The sequence below is a fragment of the Taudactylus pleione genome, unplaced genomic scaffold (assembly GCF_031769625.1).
Source record: "Taudactylus pleione unplaced genomic scaffold, aTauple2 ptg000078l, whole genome shotgun sequence".
In the NCBI taxonomy this organism is placed as follows: domain Eukaryota; kingdom Metazoa; phylum Chordata; class Amphibia; order Anura; family Myobatrachidae; genus Taudactylus; species Taudactylus pleione.
In genome coordinates, this window is record NW_028284480.1 from 4339019 (window position 1) to 4364718 (window position 25700).

Below are 25700 nucleotides of genomic sequence, written 5' to 3' on the forward strand. Positions count from 1 at the left end.
TGTCTGCATACAGGGATTCCCAATTTGTATGTAAAACACAGTTTCTGGTGCATTGTCTATTCTATTTACTTTTTCTCAAGAGGCTGTTCTTCTAGTTGCCCTTGGTAGATTATCAAAAACATTGCCATCTGTTCTTAGCTCGTGAGTTGTAACTTAAAGTGACGCTGGTCGCAAAATGGCGTCTTGCAGATTCTTGTTTCTAAAATGGAGTATAGCTGCCATTCGCAAGATGGCGCCGTGCACGCTTCAATTTTAAACTGATCTTGTCTCAGCCAATTATCCAGCTTTGACAATTGTCATCAACAGCCCATCTAAAAACGTCAGAATAGCATCTAGTAAAACAACCTAACTAACCAGAAAATCCTGTTCATCACTCAGCAATGATCCTGGGGGCCCCTGAACAAAGGACACCATTCATCCAACCTGCCAATTGATATCAACACAAGTGACATGAGGAACTCTTTGCAAGTCAACAAAAGCCGATGGCACATAGTTCAGAAACAAGGGGTCAATTCCTATACTGAAGATTCAACTATCTAGTGTTCATTCTAGGTCTGGCGTGGGGCAGTGCTGGAGCGTAGAAAGGGCATTCTAGCACATGCCCGAGAAAAGGGCATGTCTTTAAGACGTGCCCCCTTTTAATCACCCTTGGGGGGGGTGTCCAGCACTTACTGACATGCTGGGCTGTCCCCAAGCTCTCTCCTCTCTGTGAATAGATGCAGTGCGCATGCTATTCAACTACGGTGAGTGCTGCATCGTAATTTTTCGGAGCGGCACCCGGCTTGTTCTAGCGTGGCAGCAGCGCCAAAAGGGCAGGGCTCATTCTGCCCTTTGAAAATCAGGCAGGGCGTGGCGCCCCGCTAACCAGCATGGCGGGAACGCTAACAATCTCTTGCCTGAACTGCCAAATCAAATTGCTGTGATTTAATGTGATCATCTTCCTGTTGTAAATCATATGTAATGGATAAATTATAACTGTAAATATTTTTCCTAGAGGAGTGCTAATTTCAGCTATAAAGTCTAAACAAATGAGAAAGTTGCTAAATTAGGAGACTGGGAATCTCTATAGTGTGGGTAATCACAATCTATTTAGGCACTGTTACGATCTGCTAACAGGATTTCTGACAGCCTTAGCAGTTTCTAGTCCTGGCTGTTAGGCAGCAGAGAAGTGGTCAGTATTGTGGAAACATTCAGCTGCAGCCAGTCTGCAATCTAGCTCTCGGTGTGTATGCAGTTCAGCTGTATTCTAATTAGGATGATGGTGGCATTGGTTCCTCACGAATGCCACCATCCTCCTAATACTGGTGAGATTATTCCACTTTATGGGAACAACGGGTGGTTGTTATAGGCAGAAGATCTCAGTAAGGGGCTCTAGGGGGTCTTATACATATACAGTGGTGTTTCATAACAGGTGCTAGTTCCATGCCATGGTGTTTCATAACAGGTTCCATGCCAGTGTTGCTCAAACTCATTCCTCAGGGAGCACTAACAGCATGGTTTCAATTATTCCTAGTTGGTGCACAAGTGTATTCATTACTGGCTGACACATTTTAAAAGATCCACAGTTGGAGCTAATTATTTCATTTGTGATTCTGTGAGGAGACCCGGAAAACATGCACTGTTTGGGGTCCTGAGGACCGAGTTTGAGAACTTGTGCCAAAAAAGTTTGGGAGCCACTGGCTTAAATTAGTTTTACTGCTTGGAGCTTTTACTAACTGCAGAAAAAGCTCTCATATGACACCACCCTAAAAGTTTAGGTGCGTACACACCAGACGATAGAGGAACGACAATATGATTACGACACTGTAATCGTACAATCGTTCATCTTTCAGTTCAGTGCAGGCAAAATCTCTCATCCCTGAACATGCCCAACCTGTTATTATCGGCATGTTGGCCTGCTTGTTCAGGCGTTGATTGTTAAGACGACCAGCGGGAGCGCGCATTGCTGGTCGTTTTCGCCATTATACTGCACGATTACTGAACGATTACGATGTCGTAATCGTTCAATCACTCATTTTAATCGCCCAGTGTGTATGCACCTTTAGGGTTCCAGTCAGAGAACAGATTCCCTGTTAAAATGCATAGGAGTGAAGTGATTCAAAAGTACCTATTAATTTTGTATGTTATATACACAGTTATATAGCTGTAATAATGATACTCAAATGTTGGAAAGATTTTAAAAAAGTTATTACTTAATCCAAACAAGAATTTAAACTTTTCATTCCAAGTTGGCCATTTTAGATTTAGTTTAGCAGTGCAATATATGTGGAGTTTCCTATTTATATTAAATACATATACATAGTTTTGTGTTAAGCCTTTACTTTTGGCTACATTTTTTATAGCATGACTTAGCCGCTTTGCTTACCGTGGCCTTGTAGCACCAGGCTTTAATGCCCAAAGCTATTCAGGTATAAGCCCACTTGCTTGCGCAATAAGCCTGCTGCTAATGCGCGTTAACCTATAGATTTCGGTTGCCCGGAGCTATGAGTTAACAAGCTTGCTGCGGGCGGTGCAGAAAGCCCTATCTTTTATGGATTTTTGTGGAGTTTTTGCACCTCAGGAGAGTGCAAACAGAAATCTGCGGTAAGTGCAGCCTGTGTGCTAAATATCGGAATATGGACCTGATTCAGAGCCGCTCGCAAGCGGCCCGATGGTATGCGAATGCGCACACTTCATTCTGCGCGTGCGCAAACTACTCTGTGCCATCGCAAACCGCTCGCCAAGCAAAGACAGCCCAGTGAAATGAGTGACAGGAGAGGCCGTTTGTGGGTGGTAACATGGGCAGCCCATTAGAAACGGGGGAGTGGAGGTGCGAACGCAGGCGTGCCCGAGTGTTCCAACGCTGTTTCAAAGGCGTGCATAATTAACAGGCAGCGTCATAGTACACGTCACATGCCTGTTTTTTTCCACTGACTTCCTCGCAGTGCTTGCGGTAGGGTAAGGCAACCACAAGCGCTGCGTTAGCTTCCGATGGTGCTCGATGTACCAATGTTTTAAAACACTTCCTGGAGATGACGTACGCTAGTGGGCGTCTCAACATACGCTTATGGGTGTCTGCATACACAGAGCGATCGCTTTCACAGCCAAAGTGAATGTGCTAATGCCTTTCCGAGCGAGCGCCTGCCATGGCGTCACTTTGCCGAATTTGCATACGCTGGATGCGAACGGCTCCTATGTGTGTTATTTATTAATGCAGAACCACAAGTACAGTACTATTAGGTCATGCAACAGTCTATTATGGTTGCCTTATAAAGCCCATATCTTTTTCAGGGTCTGAGAGTTGGATAGCCCCGAATTAAAGCTGTTTTAAGTAGAATAATGGCCATATTAAAGGCGTTTACTCACTCCACCTCCTGCAGTGAAAGTATGCTGGTTGACTCAACAGTGTTTTGCTGTTTCACACCCACAAACATTATCTATACAGAGAGTCACGGTCAGGCTATATTAAAATCAGATAGTTGTCATTGTCTGTGCTAGGAATAATAAAACCTTGTATTTGTTGCTTTTCCCAGATAAACATGTTTGTGTATGCTGTATATAGCCATCTTTACTAACCTTAAGGATGGACTCGGACACATGGCAGGTGGTCGGTAAGAAGAAGGCAATCAAGAAGAAATCTTTGAGGCTAAAAGAAAACCTAGTTTCTGATGCTGAAGGAACTACGCAGCCTCATCATTTGTATCCAGTTAAAGACTGTAAAGCTGTAATCAAGCAAATTAATGAAACAGTGTGAGTTCCTAGAGGCGATGTTGCATGTCTGCTGCTTATTTAACATAATGTAATTATTTTAGCAGTAAACAAGGACATTGCATATAGTAATACTTAAATGAGGAGGTAGTCCATATACAAAGAATAACTTTAAAATCCATAAACATATACACAATGAAAAACCTAAATCAGTCCCACCATACAGATATTATAACAGGTCCCAGCAGACAAGACACACTACATCAGATGTCCTCATCAGGGAGGTCAGTGGTTGGCATCTCAGATCTTTTCACTTGAGGCTTTCAGAATATTCAATATTTGTACTACTGAGCTCATTTCAGTGCAGACATGCAGGGTGTTTATTTTGTTATTGAATTAGATATTTTCTAATTTCCTGTATGGGGATGCAGTCATAAGGTTGACAGTCACAGTGTTGACAGTTGATATTAATGAATTGTAGGCAGGCAACACATTGACATCCTCACAATGAATCTGAAATGGCGACATGTGAAATCCCAACATTCTCAGCATGTCGACATTAAGGTCAGGCCAAGCAATGGGAGGAGTAGGCGCTAGGGGAGGATAGAGTTAGGCTGCGTTGGGTGGGAGGTTAGGCACTAGTTAGTGGTAAGAGTTAGGGATAGTGGAAGAATACTCCCCAGAACCACCACTCTGTCAGATGTCTACCTGTGACTGCCGGGACCCAGAAGATGCTGCTGCCGCTGTGAGCAGGTAAGTCACTGCTATACCACCATGGACGGTCTGTCGACATTCTATCATGTCAACATTTCAGCAGCGTCCACATGGTGAATGTCGACCTAATATACCACACACCCTGTATGTTCTGTAGCATTATCAGTAATGAAACAATTTTTTTGTTACTTTATTTGTAATATATCATTTAATTTAGGCATATGTTTGAGCTGCATCCTTCAGCAAGTTCATATTCTTTAAGTAAAAACAACACTATATAATATTCGTATTATTAAATTGTATTATCTCATTAAAAGGGAGAATCTGAGACAATCTGACTTTTGGCACTCATGTTATGGTGAGTACTTTGAAGTGAAATCTTGAACGTTAATATAAAAACTTAATTTTAGGAAAGTCATACTGGACAAATTCCATTTCACTAATAAGAAGTATTTGTAGCCTATTGACCCAAATGATGTGGCTGACGTAACTATTAAAAGTTTACTGCTGATTTATAAATCACGTTATTTGCTAAACCTTGTAACCCAAAAAGTGGCCACATGCATTTGTCTGTAATCATTAGGCAACTAATCTGAACACATTGTTTCCCCAAACTGCTGGATCTATTGGGGTCTCCATTACTTATGCTGAGTACACATTTAGATGGCAGATTGGTCAGCAGACCAATCCGCAGTGAGAGTGGCTGATTGGTAAGCTATACACACTTACCAATCGACCGTTCAGTATGTTTGGGCTGACCTCACAACTATGCAGGCATTTAAATTTGCCTGCCCAGTGGCGTTGTCAGTGTCGGCGGTCCCTGCAGCAAGTGCTAAGGGTGGTCGCAGGGTCGCCTGTACACCCATGCAGATGGGCACTGGCTTTGCTGCAGGACCGACCTGATATGTCTGTGAACCACGTCTTTCACCAACATATCGGGTGTACACACCAGACGATGCACTTGCGATATATTGCTCGTCGATAGAATGAGCGAGATATATCGACAAGTGTGTACCCAGCATAACGATAATGGTCGCCAGCCAGCTGCATTTGTGTCAATAACAATGGAAAACAGAGGATTTCAAACAATCTCAGCCGACTTGAATTTCTTAGCCTAGCGCTGCCAATTATGTCTTTGTCGTTTGAATTAGTCCCCTCCAAGCAACGTATCTGAATCATCAAAACTTAATCCAGTTTGATTGGGTTGAATGCCAAAGTAAGTTGGTGGACTACGTTATGGCGCAGATTCAATTAGGCGCAGAAGCTGGGGAAACGGACTGTACAGCCTCCGCATGTTCACTTCAGAAGGCAGATTCCGCTCGCAACCTATGGAGCTGCAAACAGAATCTTCCTACTGTAATTGAGTCTCCCCCTACGAGACCATCTTCAAACATGAAATTGATTCCTTATTTCAGAATAATACTACAGTGTGTCATGTGACCAAAGTGCTTTTTGTAGCACAGTATCACAATGCTCCATTTGTTATGAGGTTCTACTAGACATCAATTTTATACCTCTATTTCTCTTAGGTTGTCTTAAAACATGTCAGCATATAGCTCAATTGTCTTCAGAGCACAACTGCGATAATGATGACCTAATGAAAACTCTGCAACTCGAGGAATCTCCCTGCAGTTCTCTCCAAAACATTGACTGTGTGTGCTATGGTCTGGGAAACTTTACATCATGTGTTACATCACGGCAGCAAATGGCGTTCTTGCTTTTGATTCTGGAACTTTTCAAGGTGATAGTTTGAAGTAATGAGAATAAATCGCAGCACTGCAGAATGTACCATCATTGAGGAATGACTGTTTCTCTTTTAGTTAAAGTAGATTTATTTTATCAAATCTTCTATATTAAACTATTCCTTTTATTTTAGTTTGTTTAGATTTGTTTATTGACCATACACAGAATCAATAAACCATAAAGCAATTTGAAATAACCTAATCCCCTTTCATTTGAATCTCTCATTATCTATTTTTAAACTGTAGTGGAGTCACATTTGCACCATAAAAACCATTCGTATTTGTTGTTGGCTGTTCCTGCATTGGGGCATGTCATTTGTCTGTGATGTTAGATTTTGCTGTTTACATTACATTCTAGCACAGGCCTGGCCAACCTATGGCTCTACAGCTGTTGTGAAACTACAAGTCCCAGTATACCCTCCCACCGAGCAGCTGGTAAAGCATACTGGGATTTATAGTTTCACAATAGCTGGAGAGCACACAGGTTGGTTAGCCCTGATCTAGCAAGTCACTATCCCTGCTTTGGTTTTCCTGAGATACTAAGAAATCATTAGATATACATTACAAAGAGCTGGTCTGGTCCTTGAAATCCTCTTTTGTATTTTATTTGACTTTGCAGATCCCAAGACACCAGTGCTGTATTTTTGACCCAGTTTTTTCCCCGTTGGAAAATACTGTGCTTGGAGAACTAGGCCTGACTCTTGTCTTAAAAAATGAGGTAAGTAATTTGGTGTTAATCATTTCAAGCTGGCTACGAACTGTAAAAGCCAGTGCGACTGTGATCTCAAGCATGTATCAGATTTTCCCACGTAGTAAACACTATAGCAATCTCAACTTTGAAAGAGTACTAATTATCGATCTAATATCTGTATAAGATTGAAGAAGTTGTATTCCATTTTTCTTCTTCAGGGTCCATAGGAATCCACAGGGATACCATGGGGATAATGTGGTTGGAGAGATCCAGGCACCAAACAGTTAAAGCTTTCAGCTCCCAGGATGCCTCTGGTCCTCCTCTATATATACCCTAGTCACAGGCCTTCAGTTGTTCATGTGGTACAGCAGGATTCAGACTCCCGTTTGTAACGGGACTGCTCAGAGCTTTTGTTATGTTTTTGTTTTATTTTATTTTATATGTTTTTGGGTTGGCAGTACTGAGTGCCTGGATTAAGACTCATATACTGCGACTACTACCTCCACTGGGCCGCAACACCAGTAATAGAGCTGATGATTCAGGCGGGTCTCTGCTGAGCGTGCTAGCAGCGATGCTGGGGCCCAGACTGCAACCGGACACACAGAGATGTCAGATTAGACAATTCCTCGCTTAAGGGGAATCGCGCGCGGCAGTCCTTTCTTCCGACATAGGAGACGCACCGGAAGCTGATACAGGACCATAGAAGGTTCTGGAAACTTTACCTTTTTATGGAAACATACTTTTTGGAGCAGAGTTAGATAAGATAATAGCTACTCTGGCAGCTTCAAAATATGCAGGTCTGCCATCTACGGCTACAATGAAGTCTAGGCAGTTTCCTTTTCGGTCTTTTCGTCCTCAGGGGCGAGAAAAGGAACAGTCTCCCTCTAGTTTTCGCAGGACAACAAACTAAGAGGTCTGGGCCGGCCAGACCTCCAGCTTATAAGGCGGACTACAAACCTTCGGCCTGATGGGGCGGGCCTCCTCCTGGGGGATTCCAGGGTGGGGGGCCGACTTCTTTAGTTTGCGGATTGCTGGCATCAAACAACAACCGCTGCCTGGGTCTGAGAAGTGGTCTCTCAGGGGTTTGCCTTCTTTTTCCGGAGGCATCCCCCCCAGAAGTTTTTTGCACAATTCCTCCAAGTGCGGTAAAGGTGGCCCTTCAGGCGGCCATTCATTCCCTGCTGCAGGCAGGGGTAATAATACCAGTTCCTGTGTTACAACAAGGAAGGGGTTATTATTCCAATCTATTTTTTTGTTCAGAAACTGAATGGGTCTCATCGCCCTATTCTAAATCTAAAAACCCTCAACATATTTATCCAGGTACCCAAGTTGCGTATGGAAACTCTCCAGTCAATTATTTTGGCAATGGAACCTTGGGATTTTATGTTTTCCCTGGACATTCAGGATGCGTATCTGCATGTTGCCATTGCGCCATCCCACCAACAATTTCTACGGTTTGCTGTCCTACTGCAACATTACCAATTCCAGGCACTGCCTTTTGGCCTATCAACACGTATTTACCAAGATATTGGCAGTCATGACGGCCTATCTAAGGCATCAGGGAGTCAGAATACTACCATATCTGAATGACCTTCTGACAGTGGCACAAACTCCAGTTGTTTTACAACACCATCTTCAGCTGAGCATAGCCTACCTACAGAAGCACGGCTGGATCATCAATTGGAAGAAATCCTCTCTTTCTCCAACACAGCAGATGGTACATCTGGGAGCACTTCTGGACTCTCTGGCACAAAGAATCTTTATGAGGACAAGATTGCGGCACTATCATTGAGAGTATGCAAACTACTATGCAAGCGAAGGGTATCGGTTCTATCAGCAATGCAAGTCCTGGGATCAATGGTATCCACCTTCAACATGGTGAGGTATGCTCCGTTCCATTCCAGGCCTCTGCAAAAATTGATTCTCTCGAAGTGGAATGGACCGTATCATCTAATAAGGTCCCAGAGGATTCTTCTCACTCCAGAGGTTCGTCACTCCAAATTGGGTGCTTCTCACCATGGACGCCAGTCTTCGCAGATGGGGGGGCAGTGACAGGTCATCACATCTTTCAGGGAAGATGGACAAATCAAGAAACTCATCTGCCAATAAACATTCTGGAACTGCGAGCAGTATACAAAGCACTTATCCTGGCACAGGACCTGCTCCAGGGCAGGCCAGTCCAGATCCAGTCCGACAGCACTACTACAGTGGCCTATCTCAACCATCAGGGAGGCACAAGAAGATATGCAGCCATGAAAGAGGTAGTAAAGGTACTGATTTGAGCAGAACATCATCTTCTGGCCATCTCGGCAATATTCATCCCGGGAGTACTCAATTGGGAAGCAGACTACCTAACTCACCAGGACATACGCGCCGGAGAGTGGTCTCTCCATCCGGGAGTGTTTCAGCTCCTGGTAAACAAATGGGGTCTACCAGAAATGGATATCATGGCATTACATCACAACCACAAGGTCCCCAAGCATGGGTCCAGGTCCAGAGACCCATCAGCAGTCTGTGTGGATGCACTAGCAGTAAGATGGGACTTCAAGCTGGCGTATCTCTTTCCTCCGATTTCCCTCCTCCCAAGAGTGCTCAGGAAATTCAAGCAGGAAGGCGGAACAGTAATACTGGTGGCCTCGGCTTGGCCCAGACATTGGTTCTCCGACACACAGAATCTATCCATAGACAGTTCATATACTCTTCCTCTATGGCAGGATCTGCTAACGCAGAGTCCCTGCCAGCATCCGGACTTGCCTCGTTTGGCTTTGATGGCGTGGATCTTGAATCTTCCATCTTAAGAGCAAAAGGTTTTTCCTGTTCTGTAATTCAAACGATGCTTAGGACAGGGAAGCCTGCCTCTGCCCGCATCTATTACAGGGTTTGGCATTCTTTTGGTCAGTGATGTTCCCACAGAAAGTATGATCCTAAGGTGTTTAGGATTTCCAGGCTACTGGCTTTTCTCCAGTCAGGTTTAGACCGTGGTCTTCACCTGGCCACTTGAGAGTGCAGGTTTCTGCATTAGCAGTCTGGTTCCAGAGGAAGAGTGCTTCATTACCAGATGTTACAATTTTTTTTTTTCAAGGAGTTTAGCCTCCTTTTTGTCCCACCCGTAGCACCATGGGATCTCTTTGATTCTTAAAGGGCTACAAGCGCCTCCATTTGAAATGGTTGACAGCGAAAACACTTTTTGTCCTCGCTATCTCTTCTGCACGCAGAGTCTCTGATTTGGCAGCGCTTTCTTGTCGCTCCCCATTTTTGATTTTTCACCAGGATATAGCTGTTCTTCGTACAAGGGAGGGTTACCTTCCTAAGGTAGTACCCCGTTTTCATGTAAATTAAGAAATTGTAGTTCCAGCTTTTCAGGCTGCAGACCTCGCTGTAAGTGAAGCCTCCCTGGATGTAGTTCGTGCTCTCCATATCTATGTGGAGCGCACAAACTCTGTTAGAAAATCAGATGCTCTTTTTGTATTATATGGTTTTCACAAATGAGGATAGCCAGCTAACACGCAGACCTTGGCTAGATGGTTACATATGACTATCTCTCAGGTGTACAGTACACACAGGCTGATCTCCCTGTCCCAAGCACGGTGACAGCACATTCTGTAGGGCCATCGTGGGCATTTAGTCTGGTGCCTTTGCTGAACAGTTGTGTAAGGCAGCCACGTGGTCTTCTGTCCACACTTTTCTTAGGTTCTGCGCCTTTGATACTTTTGCCTCTCAGGATGCTTCCTTTGGGCGACGAGTTCTCCTTTCCGCTCAGGAGCGTCCCCCACCCTAGGGGAACTGCTTTAAGACATCCCCATTGTATCCCTGTGGATCCCTATGGACCCTGAAGAAGAAAATTATGTTATGGTAGACTTACCTTGATAACTCCTTTTCATTGAGGTCCATAGGGCACATGGCTACATTGGGTAATTTTTCTTTCGGTCACAGATTCCCTTATTTGTGTATTTATTTTTTGTACGAGTGTTTCTGGTGTACGATTGCTCTTTCTTCTCCTCCTTTCCTTCTCCTGCCTTGGGCTTGTTAACAAAACTAAAGGCCTGTGGCTAGGGGGGGTATATATGGAGGAGAACCTGAGGCATCCTCGGAGCTGAAAGCTTTAACTGTTTGGTGCCTGGACCAACCACATTATCCCTATGTTATCCCTGTGGACCCTATGGACCTCGAAGAAAAGGAGTTATCAAGGTAAGTCTACCATAACGCTCTTTCCTCTTTCATCCATCTGGGTATCACTGACGCTGGGATATGAGGGAGGGGCCGAGGAGTAGACACTAAAAATAATTGACTGAAACTCCCCCTCTCTTATATACCCTCCCCTTTCTCTTTCCAGCAGGAGTAGGCACAAAGAAGTATAAGGCTTTGTTTGTTTCTAGCCTAAATTTTTTTTTAACCTAAAGGAATCTTAGAGCCTGAATCCCCTTATGGGATCAAGGCTGGAGCAGTGGGAATTAGGAGCAGTACTGGTAGCCAGTATCTGCTTACCCCCTGCTGCATCCCGCTCCATGCCCCAGAAGAGGGTCACCAGGCACCCACGGGTGTGCTGGGATCCTAGGATATTAATAAAAGTTGTGACCGGCTGCCGCAAGTTTACTTACAGAGTAATGCTGGGCAGCTAGATGGCAAACTAAGTGCACGGGCAGGGTCTGGTTCGCTCTTTGTGAGCTCCAGTTTTTGCACAGGAAGCACTGTAAAGGCCTGGAGAAATACTAGATGCTGTAGCTTACTAGGATAACAGAAGCACCATCTGGTAATGGTGGATATCTTCTTGCCCACACTCCCAGAAGCCTGTGGGAGGTCCTTCCAGGTCAGGTGATTCCTGGAGGACTGATTGAAAAAGTGAAGACACCTGCTGCTGCTCTGGAGGCTGGGGGGTGTGGTATAGTACAAACTGAAAAGTGAAATTGTTTTTCTTTTTGCCTTTTTAAAATTGCTAGAGTAGTTAGGGTAGTTTTTCTATGTTTGTTTCATTAGGTTAGTTAATTATATTAATTTCTTTTGTTTTATTTAAAGTCTCTCTCTCTCCCAAGCATAAGCAGGGTGCTGTATTCCATTATACATATTTTAAATGTGCTGCCAAGCTCCCTCAGAGGTGTAGGATGAAGGGAGCCCTGTGTACAGACTGTGAGGTTGAGGCTCCCGTGCTATGCTCATCTATGGACGCTCAGAGGAGGTGTTACCAGTATGGGCAAAGGTTATGGCTCAGTCCATTGCAGATCTGAGGAGCTAGGAGAGGTCCGTGGCCAGACTAATGTTAGTGCATCAGCCTCTATACCTATGCGGCAGGTTCCACCATCTCCGTTTCCTGCCCCTGAATTAGCAATTACCCCATTTAATAGAAATAAGGATAGACTTTCCAGGGTCTGTTCTTCTTTAGAGGCAGTCTTGGGCTCGGCTGGGGCGAGTGCTTATAAGCAACAGCCTACCAGCCACTGCAATTCTTGGGGGAAGGGGAGGATTCAGAAAAAGGATCTTGAGGATGGGGAGGTATTAGATCAGGAATGGATAGACCATTCTAGTTTGGAAGAAAGTTCTCCCGATAGTTTGGGTGTTACTGAGCTTATCCAGACTTTTTGCCAGACTTTGAAAATTGAAGACGAGGAGCGTTATGATGAAGCGGCTTCTGCAGTGTTATTTAAGAGCAGAAAAAAACATGTTTTGAATTTATCTTCTTTTATGCATTTTTCTGATATGCTGGGGGAATCCTAGGCTAAGCCAGATAAACGTGTTAAGCTTCTAGCAGGATTTAAGTTTACTTATCCTTTTGCTGAGACAGATACGGCTCCATGGGAGGTACCTCCAGCAGTGGATGTACCGATTGCTCATTTAGCAAAGAATATGGTTCTTCCAATGGCTAATGCAGCCACACTGAAGGATGCTATGGACGGTAAGTGTGAGCATCTGCTCAGATCCTTCTTTTCTTTAACAGGTTCTACCCTGCGTCCGGTGTTGGCAGGGGCCTGGGCTACCAAGGACATAGAAGCCTGGTCAGACTAATTAGCAGAAGCTATTCAGTCAGGTGCAGATTCTTCGGATATCCTTACCCTGGTGGACAACCTGAAACAGACTTCAATTTATGTGAGTAATGCGTCTTTAGACACTATTTCAGGTATATCAACCTTATCTGTTTCAGCCAGAAGAACGTTGTTGTTATGTTCTTGGCAAGCGCATAGCGATTCCAAGAACATTTTGGAGGGAGTTCCCTTTACAGGTCAATCTCTGTTTGGTCCAGAGCTGGAACGAGTTTCGCTCAGGCGACTGGCGGAAAAAGCCAGTTTCATTCAGTTCTCACTTCCCGCTCTAGGTTTTCTAGGTTTCGGCCCTTTCAGTACTCTGGTTGGTTCCGGCCTCTGCCCACCAGAGGTACGACAGGAGGTCAGAGTGGGTCAGTTCAGAGGGCATATGGCCATGTGGTCCCATCGCCAGGTCACCCGTAGATCCTTCCAATGACTTAGGTCAGGAGGATTTCCAGCCCATTGGTGTAGATGGCAATCTTCTCTCTTTCAGGGAGGCCTGGTTTCGGTCAACCACAGACCTTTGGGTCAGAGGAGTCCTCTCCAGAGGTTACATATTGAATCTGGAGGGACCATGTCCACATCGTTTTTTGTAACCCCTCTTCCTCGGACTCAGCTCAGTAGAGGGGCATTAAAGAGGGCAGTTCTCTCCCTTTTTAAGATTCAGGGATAGTGGTCCCTGTTCCGATACATCATCAGGGGCTAGGTTTTTATTCAAGTCTGTTTCTGGTAAAAAAAAACAAAGCCAGATGGTTCCTTTCGCCCCATTTTGATTTTAAAATGTCTCACCCTGCACTTAAGGGTGAGAAGGTTCAGGATGGAGTCATTACGTTCAGTAATTGACTCTATGGTAGTAGGAGAATTTCTCGCGTCCTTAGATATAAAGGACACGTATCTCCATGCAGGGCCGTCAAGAGCCAAAGCGGGCCCCGGTAATAGGGGGCGTGGCCTAATCTCGGGAGGCGTGGCCACGCCCCCTTGCCGGAAAAAAATAAAATAAAAAAATCTGCAGCGCCGGGGAGGGGGGCGCTCTGAGCCCCCTCAGCCCGGCGCAAAGCCAGGGGGGGACGCGATCAGTGTGATCGCTCCCCCGCACAGGCATAGGAGACTGCTGTGGCTGCTACTCAGCAGCCATGAGCAGTCTCCAACTGCAGCTCAGCACACGCTGTGTGCTGGGCTGCTGTGAGGGAGGGGGAGGGGCGGCGTCGGACCCGGGCCCCTCAGGAAGCCCGGGCCTGGGTAATCTGGACCCGCTCCCCCCCCCCCCCTCTCAGCGCCCCTGCCTCCATGTACCTATTTGGAAATGTGACCACGAACTGCTGCGGTTTGTAGTAGGTCCCTGGCACTTTCAGTTTCGGGCTTTGCCTTTCAGGTTTTCCCCCGTACCAAGGGTGTTAACAAAAATGATGGCACATATGGTAGCTTTTCTGCATCGCCAGGGAATTATCGTAATTCCCTATTTAGACGACTTGCACCTTCAAACACCTTCAGAGGAACTCTTGAAGGATCACTTGCAGGTTGGCATGACAACTCTGGAACTTCATGGTTGGTTATTAATCTACCCAAATTCAAATTGGTTCCAACACAGAAGTTGGTATTTTTGGGCCTTCTGTTCGACTGTCTCAGCAGGTTTCTTTGCCCGAGCACAAGATCAGGGAGTTGCGGTCCCTGGTGCACATTCTTTTGTCTCTACACAGGGTGTCCGTGCTACACTGCATTCAGCTATTAGGGAAGATGGTGACCGCGTTCAAAGCAATTCCGTTTGCATGCTTCCATTCCAGGCCCCTTCAGCATTTCATTCTTCAGCGCTGGAGGAGGTGGGATCCCTGTCTAGATCGACAGATTTTTCCCCTGTCTGTTCAGGTGCGCCAATCCCTGGTTTGGTGGTTCTGCACTCGCAACCTGTCCAGAGGTTGCCAATTCACTCCATGGGAATGGACGATCGTAACTACAGACTCCAGTCTCCAGGGATGGGGTGCAGTAGTTCTAGGGTCCCAGTTCCATGGGTTACAGTCTCTGGAAGAGAAGATGTTGTAATTCAATGTGCTAGAGCTGCAAGCAGTCTTTCGTGTTCTGGTTCAGGCACAGGATCTTCTCAGAGACAGACCGTTACAGATACAGTCGGACAATGTCATGGCGGTGGCATATATCAACAGACAGGGGGGAACCAGGAGTCCTTTGGCTATGGCAGAGACCACCCAGATTATCCCAGGGGTGAACAACTGGGAAGCCGACTTTCTCAGTCGACACAGGGTTCACCCAGGGGAATGGTCCCTGCATCAGGACATATTCAACATGATTGTGGAGGAATGGGGTCTGCCAGAGATAGATCTCATGGCTTCCAGGTTGAACAGGAAGCTTCCGAATTATGGGGCACAAGCTACTCTGGTGGATGCCCTAACATCCAAGTGGTCCTTCCACTTCAGATATTTTTTTTCCGCCAATTCCCATGCTCCCAAATGTATTCAAGAGGATCAATCGAGAAAAAGCTCATGTCCTTCTAATAGCGCCAGACTGGCCACGGAGGTCGTGGTACTCTGATCTTCTGTCTATGATGGCCAACCAACCGTGGAGACTTCCACTAACAGAAGATCTACTGTCACAAGGCCCATTCCTCCATCCCAATTTACCTCAATTGGCTTTAACAGCGTGGCACTTGAGACCAGTCTTTTGAGTTCCAAGGGGTTTTCTTCAGCCGTTATCCAGACTATGTTACAGGCTCGTAAGTCATCCACTTCTATGATTTATTATAGGGTGTGGAAAGCTTATATCCGATGGTGTGAAACTGGGAAGGTTTTTGCTTCCCAATTTCGCTTGCCGCGTTTGCTTTCTTTTTTTACAAGATGGATTGTCTAAAGGCCTTTGCCTATCTTCCCTGAGGGGTCAGGTGTTGGCCTTGTCTATATTTTTTTAGTATTGCAAGTCCAGCCACCACATGCTTCACCAGTCCTGCCTTGGGACCTTAATTTTAGTTTTGGCTGCTCTTCAGTGGGCTCTTTTTGAGCCACTTGAGAATGTGGAATTAAGGTGGTTAACTTGGAAAGTAGCTTATTCTTTTGGCAATAGCCTTAGCTCGCAGAGTTTCGGAGTTGGCGGCTTTGTCAGCTAGCTTTCCCCTTTTTTATTTTTCATAAGGACCGAGCGGTTCTCCGCACTCTGCCATCTTTTATTCCTAAGGTGATTTCACCTAAATCAGGAGATTGTGGTTCCAGTAGCCTTGGGCGAGTCAGTACCTGATCCCATTCGTGCAACATTCGACTCGGGCTGTGAGTGCTTCTTGGGCAGCTCGGCAGGGTACCTCGATTGAGCAGTTTTGTAGGGTGGCCACCTGGTCCTCAGTGCACACATTTAATAAATGTTATCTGTTCCATACATTTGTGGCTAAAGATGTGAGTTGTGCGTACAGCATTGCATGTGCGTAATCCCCCTCCCTCTTAGGGCTTGATTGGGGAAGTCCCAGTGTCAGTGCTTCCCAGATTGGATGAAAGAGGAAACAAGATTCTGGGTTACTCACCGTAGAATCAATTCCTCTGAGTCCACCTGGAAATCACTGAGTTCCCTCCATGATGTGTGTGATGGATTCTTATGTTCATCTCTTATTCTTCTCCTTTTGGCTTTGCTAGTCAGATAACTGGAGAGCTAGAGAAAGGGGAGGGTATATAAGGGAGGGGGGGTTTCAGTCAATTATTTTTAGTGCCTACTCCTCGTCCCCCTCCCTTATATCCCAGCATCAGTTATTCCCAGGTGGACTCAGAGGAATTGTTTCTACGGTGAGAATCTTGTTTTTTTTTCAATACTGCAGTGGTCACCTTAGGTTATTTACTTTGGTACTTCTGGCGGATGTTTTATCATAGTATATTTGCATTTTCAAAGAACATGACTCTGAATGAGTGGGAGACATGTGATATCTTATTGCAAGGACATGTTGTTTATCCTTGCAATCTCTGGACTTTGCCTGATCGTGTATTCCAAAGCACCGAAGTGTATTATCCTCTGGATTTATTAATTACTATACATCTTACACTGGAGGTATAACTGTGAAGAAAATATATATATTAATTATATTATATTTATATTATATTTAAATTATAATATATACATTTTTTTTCTATTATATATTCAGATAATGTAACAATTGTTTCCAATTTATATGTACTCAGTGAGTGAGTGAGTGCAATGTCTGTCATGAATATTCGATGTGATGTCCTCCAACCGAATAGGGGACATTATAACATGGATGCTGTGATTGCATGAACTACAATAGATCGATGTACAATTGGACATAGACTCAGAGAATAGATTTAAAGTACAATCTTGATGCCATTGTCTCTGATCTATGCATATTATACTTGTTACCATGTTTATCAGGTCTCCGTTTTCATTTTAGAATTCTGTTTAATTTTTTGCATGTGATGTTTATATTGGGATAATTATACTATAACTACCATTCAGCAGCCAGGGATACCCCCCTTCTCTCTTTTTTTTTTTATCAGTGCAACCAAGTGCATGTGTTAATATTTCGCCGGCCCCCTTTCATTAACTGTCGCTCACCTTTCTTATGTGATCATATTATAAGTTTGTTTAAATTTGCTACATTAACCAACTGGACACCTACTAGTGTGCCCCCTACAAGAGTCTTTTTCTCTTTTTATGTTACCTGAAGCCAGAAGTTGCCTTAAATCTGTAAACGCACAATGCTTGGAAAATGAGCCCTCACATCTGCTATAGAGAACCATGGCCCTTACGTTTCCATGTGCTATGAAAGCTCAGTACACTGGGTTCATGGTGGCTTCTGGCTTTAGGTTATGGGGACTCCTGTGGCTTTTGGGTGACTCCCGAGGAGGGACATCACTTAGTGTATTTGCTACATGGGGGCAGATTAGAAAGAGGGAAGTTTCAACAAAAGTTCCCTTTCAAGCCCTGTATAGGACATTAATGAAATCATAATTTATACATTTATTTCTATATATACCTACTTAATATTGGGCTCTGGTTTATTATTGTCCTAGCTTTATCCATATATGTTTTGTACTGCTTTTTTGTGGCATATTACCAAATTTCTAATAACGACTTGCCATATGCTATACTTTCTTTATAGGAGGGGAAGCATGTTGTATGTAAACCCACCATGTTCTACATGGTGCATTGTGGAAAGGCGCTCTACAATAATTTGCTGTGGCGGAACTGGTCATTGGATGCTTTGTCACAGATGATCATCATTGGCAATAGTTTTAAAGGGATAGAAGAACGGTAAGCAATTAAGAAACATCATTATTCTATGATCTGACATAACGTGGTCTCTGACTTCTCAGTATGTGATGGTTAACAGTCAAGTATCAGAGCATCCCAATACTGAATTGAAATCTCAAGTCGCTCCCTAGTATGCAAGATTTTGCATATAGGCGCTATAGCAGGTATTTTTCGCAAGAGTTGGCAGCGGGGACTCTGCCCACTCAGCAGCGCTGTCGATCACCCTTATGCTTTGCGCCAGAAGAAGAGGAGGAGGAGACCATGTACAGAGTGCTCTCCCCCTCCTCGCCCTCTGCTCCACTACCAGATCCATTTGAGCAACCTGACTGATCCTACAGACAAGCTTGTCACGTACTATAGGAGACTCCACATGGTGAAGAGGAAGGAGAAACAGGTGATTATAGCGGGGGAGAGAGGCTGGATGAGACTGAGTGCTGAGCTGACAGTAGTGTACTTACAATTCTTATAATAAAGTACTTGCGGTTCTCTGCGCTCCATGAGGGATTAATATAAATCACGTGTTCCAGTTAAAGTTCCTTTTCATTAATTTTTGTCCCTCTGATCCATTCGATACATATTCAGGAATAACGATCCCAACAGGTAAGTTCTCATTGTTCCTCCATACACAATGGCATATAAAAAAAGGGTACATAGTGAAGTATTGTTTATTCAAGATTAAAACTATATAACAAAGATATACAAATGATATACAGAGCCTTGTACCAGATGGTGTGGGGTGCCAGTTCACACACCCAATTACACACATAAATATCAGCAATAACTTCCCGGGTTAGAATGCTGGTACATCAAATGGGAACAGGAGTGGGATGTGTTCCTTCACAAATATCACCTGGATAGCTTAGGTCTGCATACAACACCAACGCGTTTCTGCTCTCCAGGAGCCTTTCTCACACAGACGGTGTAATGGTTAGCGTTACTGCCTCACAGCACTGAGGTCGTGAGTTCGATTCCCACCATGACAATAACTGTGCAGAGTTTGTATATTCTCCCTGTGCTTGCGTGGGTTTCCTCCGGTTTCCTCCCACACTCCAAAAATATATTAGTAGGTTAATTGGCTCCCACCAAAAATTAACCCTATGTGTATGTGTGTGCATGTACATGTGGTAGGGAATATAGATTGTAAGCTTCACTGGGGCAGGTACTGATGTGAATGGCCAAATATTCTTCTCTTTAAAGCGCTGCGGAATAGGTGTGCGCTATATAAATAACTGGTAATAAATAAATAAAAGGTGTATCTCAAAACTTCCCTGATTCACTTTTATACCCTAAAGCTACTTATGAGTGGACAATTCCTAAATACTCCTTCTAAAACCTTTTCATCCCCTATTTCAATGGGGAACATATAGTAGGATATCTCATCTTTAAACCTTTATCCTAAAGTGACCCAAAATCCATAAAGACCAACAAAATCCCCCGGGATGCCCCATAGTGGCAAGAACAGGATGCTCAACTGCCAATTTATCACATTTTATTGACCATCTTCAACCTGCATAATGTATGGAGCTTGCAAAGTTTTTCACTGTATTTTTAGTTCTTGACTATGATAAGTTTGTCATCTTTATAAGTCGTCTTTGTTTTTTGGGGAGTTTTTTTTTTTTGGGGGGGGGGGGGGGCGCCAGAATTTTTTATTTTTTTTGGCAGGGGGGAGCAAAATTTATAGTTACGCCACTGCCTCAGAACATCTAGTAATACAATCAACTAAAATAGAAGCATGTTCCAGAAACAGACACTCTGGGAGGATCACTAAAAAGTTCACATCTCTTCTGCTTTAGTTTCCATAAAGTATAACTATTATTCAATATGCATTCAAATACTTTTAGAGTTGACCTTCAAATACAGTGTCACCGCAGCAAAATACTAAAACCTTCACAGGTACTTTACTTTTATTCTGCATTTTAGTTTTAATATTTCACTCTGTTGAAATATTTTAATGCATATTGTAGTTATATTGTATGGAAACTGTAGCAGAAAAGATGTCCTATATGCCTTAAATATTAAACATTTTGGGGAGTGGCTTGAACAGGCATATGGAGTAGGACGCAAGTCATAAAGCTCTGTAGCCCAAATATCCTGCTGATTTAATCCTTTGGCTACCCCAAGGCTCCTTACCTTTTTCCATAGTCTGATATCCTCCTGCTGCCCTGGGGGTGTTTCTGCCTGGCTCAGGATCTCCATTGTACCCTCCTGTCCTTCTGTGTTCTATTGGGTCCCGCATTGCATCCAGACGCTGAGCCGCCATTACTGCACTTCTGGCTTTACTGTAAAATCTAAGGATCACTGTAATTAAGGTACATTTCTCTGTATTTGAAGCTCCAGTATCTTCACCCTCCTGTTCAGGGCTACCCTGTGGAGATTTACTCATGCTTTTCACATGCAGTTGTTCTGCTGACTTGCTTCCACACAAGATTATGTTCCAGCTGTTGTCTTGGCTCCTTATTGCTCAGATCTCCTGACCAGTGCTACCTTCAGGACTTTTATTGGGTTGCTGATAATTAGTTGTGTTTCTCTTCTGCTGTGACTGTACCTTCTGTGCACATCATGAAGATTCCTTCAAGTCAATACTGACTCTGGAAGGAGGTTGGCATCTCAGGTGGTGGAATTGCATACTGAGTTTTCCTTACGTCAAGTCCTGCCACAACTGTAGGTTGGGATTTCTGAGGCTGAGAGTTCTGTTTCCATTCTTGCGGACTGTAGTGCTCTTGTTATTGATAAGCTGATCACCTTGGAATCTCACAGGCCTCTCGGTAGGACAACTCTCCTAAAACATATTTTTCCTCCACAAATACTACTTTACCTCTAGGGTTGGATCGGTCATGTTATTCTTCTTGTTTTCCTGCTTGATCTTTCATTGTTTAGGTTTTATATTTTGTTAGACAATCTTATTTTTTATTTTTGGGAGTCTCCTTTTTTGCCCAATTGTTTTCTGTGTCGGGTTAGGTGTACTAGAGTATTTTTTTTTTTGGGGGGGGGAGGTGTTTGGGGATCAGATAGGCAGTAAATTTGGGGTAAGAGCATATAGGGTGTTGGGAGATAGGAGGCAGTTGCTAATTGCTGTACAGCCATGTCCAAAAGTTTTGAGAATGACACAAGTATTGGTTTTCACAAAGTCTGCTGCTTCAGTGTTTTTATGATGGCAATTTGCATATACTCCAGAAAGTTATGAAGAGTGATCAGATGAATTGCAATTATTTGCAAAGTCCCTCTTTTGCCATGACAATGAACTTAATCCCGAAAACATTATTTCCACTGCATTACAGCCCTGCCACAAAAAGACCAGCTGACGACATGTCAGTTATTCTCTCGTTAACGCAGGTGAGCGTGTTGACGAGGACAAGGCTGGAGATTACTCTGTCATGCTGATTGAGTTAGAATAACAGACTGGAAGCTTTAAAAGGAGGGTGGAGCTTGAAATCATTGTTTTTCCTCTCTTGACCATGGCTACCTGCAAGGAAACGTGTGCAGTCATCATTGCTCTGCACAAAAAGGGCTTCACAGGCAAGGATATTGCTGCTATTAAGATTGCACCTAAATCAACCATTTATTGGATCATCAAAAACTTGAAGGAGAGATGTTCAATAGTTGTGAAGAAGGCTTCAGGGCACACAAGAACACCAGCAAGCGCCAGGACCATCTCCTAAAGTTGATTCAGCTGCAGGATTGGGGCGCCACCAGTGCAGAACTTGCTCAGGAATGGCAGCAGGCAGGTGTGAGTGCATCTTCACGCACAGTGAGGCGAAGATTTTTGGACGATGGCCTGGTGTCAAGAAGGGCAGCAAAGAAGCCACTTCTCACCAACAAAAACATCAGGGACAGACTGATATTCTGCATAAGGTACAGGGATTGGACTGCTGAGGACTGTAGTAAAGTTATTTTCTCTAAAGTTATTTCAATCCCCTTTCAGATTGTTTGGGGCATCTGGAAAAACTCTTGTTTAGAGAAGGAAAGGTGAGCGTTACCATCATTCCTGTGTCATGCCAACAGTAAAGCATCCTAAGACCATTCATGTGTGGGGTTGCTTCTCAGCCAAGGGAGTGGGCTCACTCACAATTTTGCCTAAGAACACAGCCATGAATAAAGAATGGTACCTAAACATCCCCAAGAGCAACTTCTCCCAACCATCCAAGAACAGTTTGGTGATGAACAATGCCTTTTCCAGCATGATGGAGCACCTTGTCATAAGGCAAAAGTGATAACTAAGTGGCTCGGGGAACAAAACATCGAAATTTTGAGTCCATGGCCAGGAAACTCCCCAGACCTTAATCCCATTGAGAACTTGTGGTCAATCCTCAAGAGGCAGGTGGACAAACAAAAACCCACACATTTTGATAAACTCCAAGCATTGATTAGGCAAGAATGAGCGGCCATCAGTCAGCATGTGGCCCAGAAGTTGGGCAGGTGCTACTTTGAGAAAATTGGTGTCAATTTAGTAAATGAGCGGGTCCCACAGGACTCTCATTTACAGTGTTATTCATAATCAGTCAGCACCTTACCCCCCTTCCTACCCAGAGCACTGTCTGCCCCTAACCCCATCCTTACCCCCAGTACTGTCCCAACTGCTATCTTCACTTATCCCCCCTTCCTAACCCAAATGCAACATGCACTTACCCCCCCTCTACCCCCTCCCTGCCCCAACTGCTCCCTGCCTCAACCCCCAGCTCTACACTGACTGCCCTTAACTGCCTCTACCTCAACTGTTCCCTGCCCTCAGCATTGCTCAAGATGCCACCTGACCCCATCACTGTTCCATCTGCTGCCCTCACCCTCCTCTCTTTCCTATGGCTATGTGAGATTAAGGCAACGTAATTCTAAGCATTATCCATACTGTAAAATATGAGTGCGACTTCCTGTTGTGTATGTGTAGGGCATGTGGGGTGGTTTGATTTGTATATGGGGAGCTCAAAAGCATAATACGTGATGGGACCCAGAAACAGTGGAGTTAGGACCCCAGTTATTCAAAGTGTGGGGTCCTTGGGACCCACAATTTTTTTTAGCTGAACGTAATCACTGCTCCTATTGCTGTACATTGCCCATGTCTCCTGGATATATTACTTATTGTATTCTTTGTGGGTGTAAACTTCAAAAACCTATAAATAAACACAATTTAAAAAAAGTATCACAAATATTCTATTTTGCTATCTTCCCAGAATGTCCTCTTCCGATAGCATCATGTTTTTGTTATATTTGTTCACTACACTGTACACGAGAGGCAGCCACAGCGAGCTGCACATTCTCCAACCAGCACCCCAACTAGGGCTATTGCCATTTCTGAAACGGACCCTGCTGTTCAGACTTAGCTGCTTGTTTGTAAAACATCTGAGCATCCACATAAATGATAATATTTAATACTGTGCTTGATGATGGTTAAATTTACTATAGTGTTCACATTTTTTCTGCTATTCAGTTAACTATCAAAAATTTTTTGGATTCCTACATAAAAAAACATATTGAGTGGACTGAAGTTATGTGGGGGATCTGAGGTGCATTTAATGGGCTTGTTGTAAGTGTTATGGGCATTTAAGGGACATGTGGAGTGATCTGTTGCAATGTTGGAAGGTCTAAGTGATCTTTAAATGGCACATGGTGGGCATGTGTGGAGGTCTGATGGATATATATATAACGACAGCTTGGCACTCCTCCTCTCATCTATTAATGGGTGCCCTACGCAAATAATAACGAAATAGGTGGCAGCGGCACTCCTCAGTAGAAAATATCAGACTGGTTACAAAGAACCTAGTTTACTTCTTCAACGTTTCAATCATTACAATGATTTTCATCAGGATGTGTGTATATATGTGTATATATGTGTGTGTGTATGTATATATATATATATACATATATATATGTGTGTGTGTGTGTATATATATATATATATATGTCTGTGTGTATATGTGTATATATATATATATATATATATATATAATGTATTATATTTATCTCTGCGCTTGTATTGGGCTCGGTGTTCCAGGACTTTTATTTTGTGAAAAAATAACAAAACTCTAAAATGTTAGAACAGTTACTCAAATGTACTCAAAATGATCTTGTCTTATAGATTGTTATCAAGAATTCTACAGCGAGATTATGCTTATATCCATAAGGTAAGTTGGGGGATGGGGAAGGGGGGTTGTGTTTAAACTAAAATAGTGGTGACCAAGGCTGGAAAAATGCCATTTGAGTTCCTAGCTTTTTGTTATACAGGTTGAGTCTCCCATGCCTGAAATGCTTGGGAGCAGAAGCAGTTTGGATGTGGGATTTTTACGTATTTTGGAGTACTTAAGAGGCAATATGCAGTGCAAGGGGGGCAGTTTCCCCAAATCAGAAGCTGCACCGATCCAGACGGGCTGCCTGATGCAGAACCAAGGCACTTCAGGGGAGCCTGGAGCAGCTGAAAGCAGACAGCTAAAGAGTCCTGGTGGCTGTGGGGTCAGCCCTGGGTCCCGGATTTGGAGACCAGCGGGAGCTGCGGATATCTGCAGGGTCTGTGCTAGGTCCCGGATCCAGAGGCTGCCGGGAGCCGCTGATGGCTCTAGGGTCTGCGTTGGGACGCGGGTAGATACAGGTGGCAGAGTCTGAGCTACTGGTATCATATGACGTCAGGTCATGTGTCATTGCTCCCGAAAACCTATGGTTTTTGGAATAGCTCGGTTTTCAGAATAACTGATATGGGAGACTCAACCCGCATGGTCCACCAATAGTCATTTGTCTAGGCCTGCAGTACATTATGCACCAAAATACCTTATTTGAAAGAGATGCATTACCCTTTTCAAATCAGTTTTAGTTCATTATTTATAGTGCTCCTTCCTCAGTTCCCTACACCCCACTAATCCTTTTAATACTTCTGACGCCTTAATTATCTCATTTGGGTCACCTGCTATCTTAAGATATAAAACAAAATTGAAATGCACCTAGGTTTTGTGAATGAAGAACTGACTGCCAATAGAGACAGTGCAGTGTTAGTTGTCTGCATTCACAGTACAACTCTTTTGCTTATCTATTGCAAAGATGTCAGTAGCGGACCAGTGATAAAATCTGGGTATACACCGATCAGCCTTAACATTAAAACTCCTGACAGGTGAAGTGAATAACATTGATTATCTCTTTACAATGGCACCCGTCAATGGGTGGGCTATGTTAGGCAGCAAGTGAACCGTCAGTTCTTGAAGTTAATGTATTGAAAGCAGGACAAATGGGCAAGTGTAAAGATCTGAATGACTTTGACAAGGGTCAAATTGTGATGACTAGACGACTGGGTCAAAGCCTCTCCAAAATGTCAGGTCTTGTGGGGTGTTCATGGTATGCAATGGTTAGTACTGACCTAAAGTGGTCCAAGGAAGGACAACCAGTGAACTGGTGACAGGACCATAGGAACCCACGGCTCATTGATGCGTATAGAGAGCGAAGGGTATACCGTCTGGTCCTATCCCACAGAGGAGCTAGTATTGCACAAATGGCTGAAAAAGTTAATGCTGGCTGTGATAGAAAGGTGTCAAGACACGCAGACACAGCTTGGCTCCACCTCGCAACTTACAGGACAAGTATCTACTGCTAACGTCTGGGTATGCCTCGACGGGTCAGAGCTGTTTT

At 44.1% G+C, this 25700-nt stretch overlaps 1 protein-coding gene across 3 annotated transcripts in view; it reads left to right on the top strand.

Moving 5' to 3' along the window:
* Positions 1-25700, top strand: part of SRRD (SRR1 domain containing) — a 35707-nt gene that overhangs the window by 3486 nt on the left and 6521 nt on the right. For all 3 annotated transcript variants that reach the window (XM_088467904.1, XM_088467905.1, XM_088467906.1), the window contains 6 exons: positions 3513-3729; positions 4719-4759; positions 5931-6142; positions 6763-6861; positions 17947-18098; positions 24169-24214. In XM_088467904.1, the coding sequence (XP_088324030.1) occupies positions 3563-3729; positions 4719-4759; positions 5931-6142; positions 6763-6861; positions 17947-18098; positions 24169-24214 (717 nt within the window). In that variant the 5' untranslated portion in view covers positions 3513-3562. The remainder of the gene's footprint in view (positions 1-3512; positions 3730-4718; positions 4760-5930; positions 6143-6762; positions 6862-17946; positions 18099-24168; positions 24215-25700) is intronic.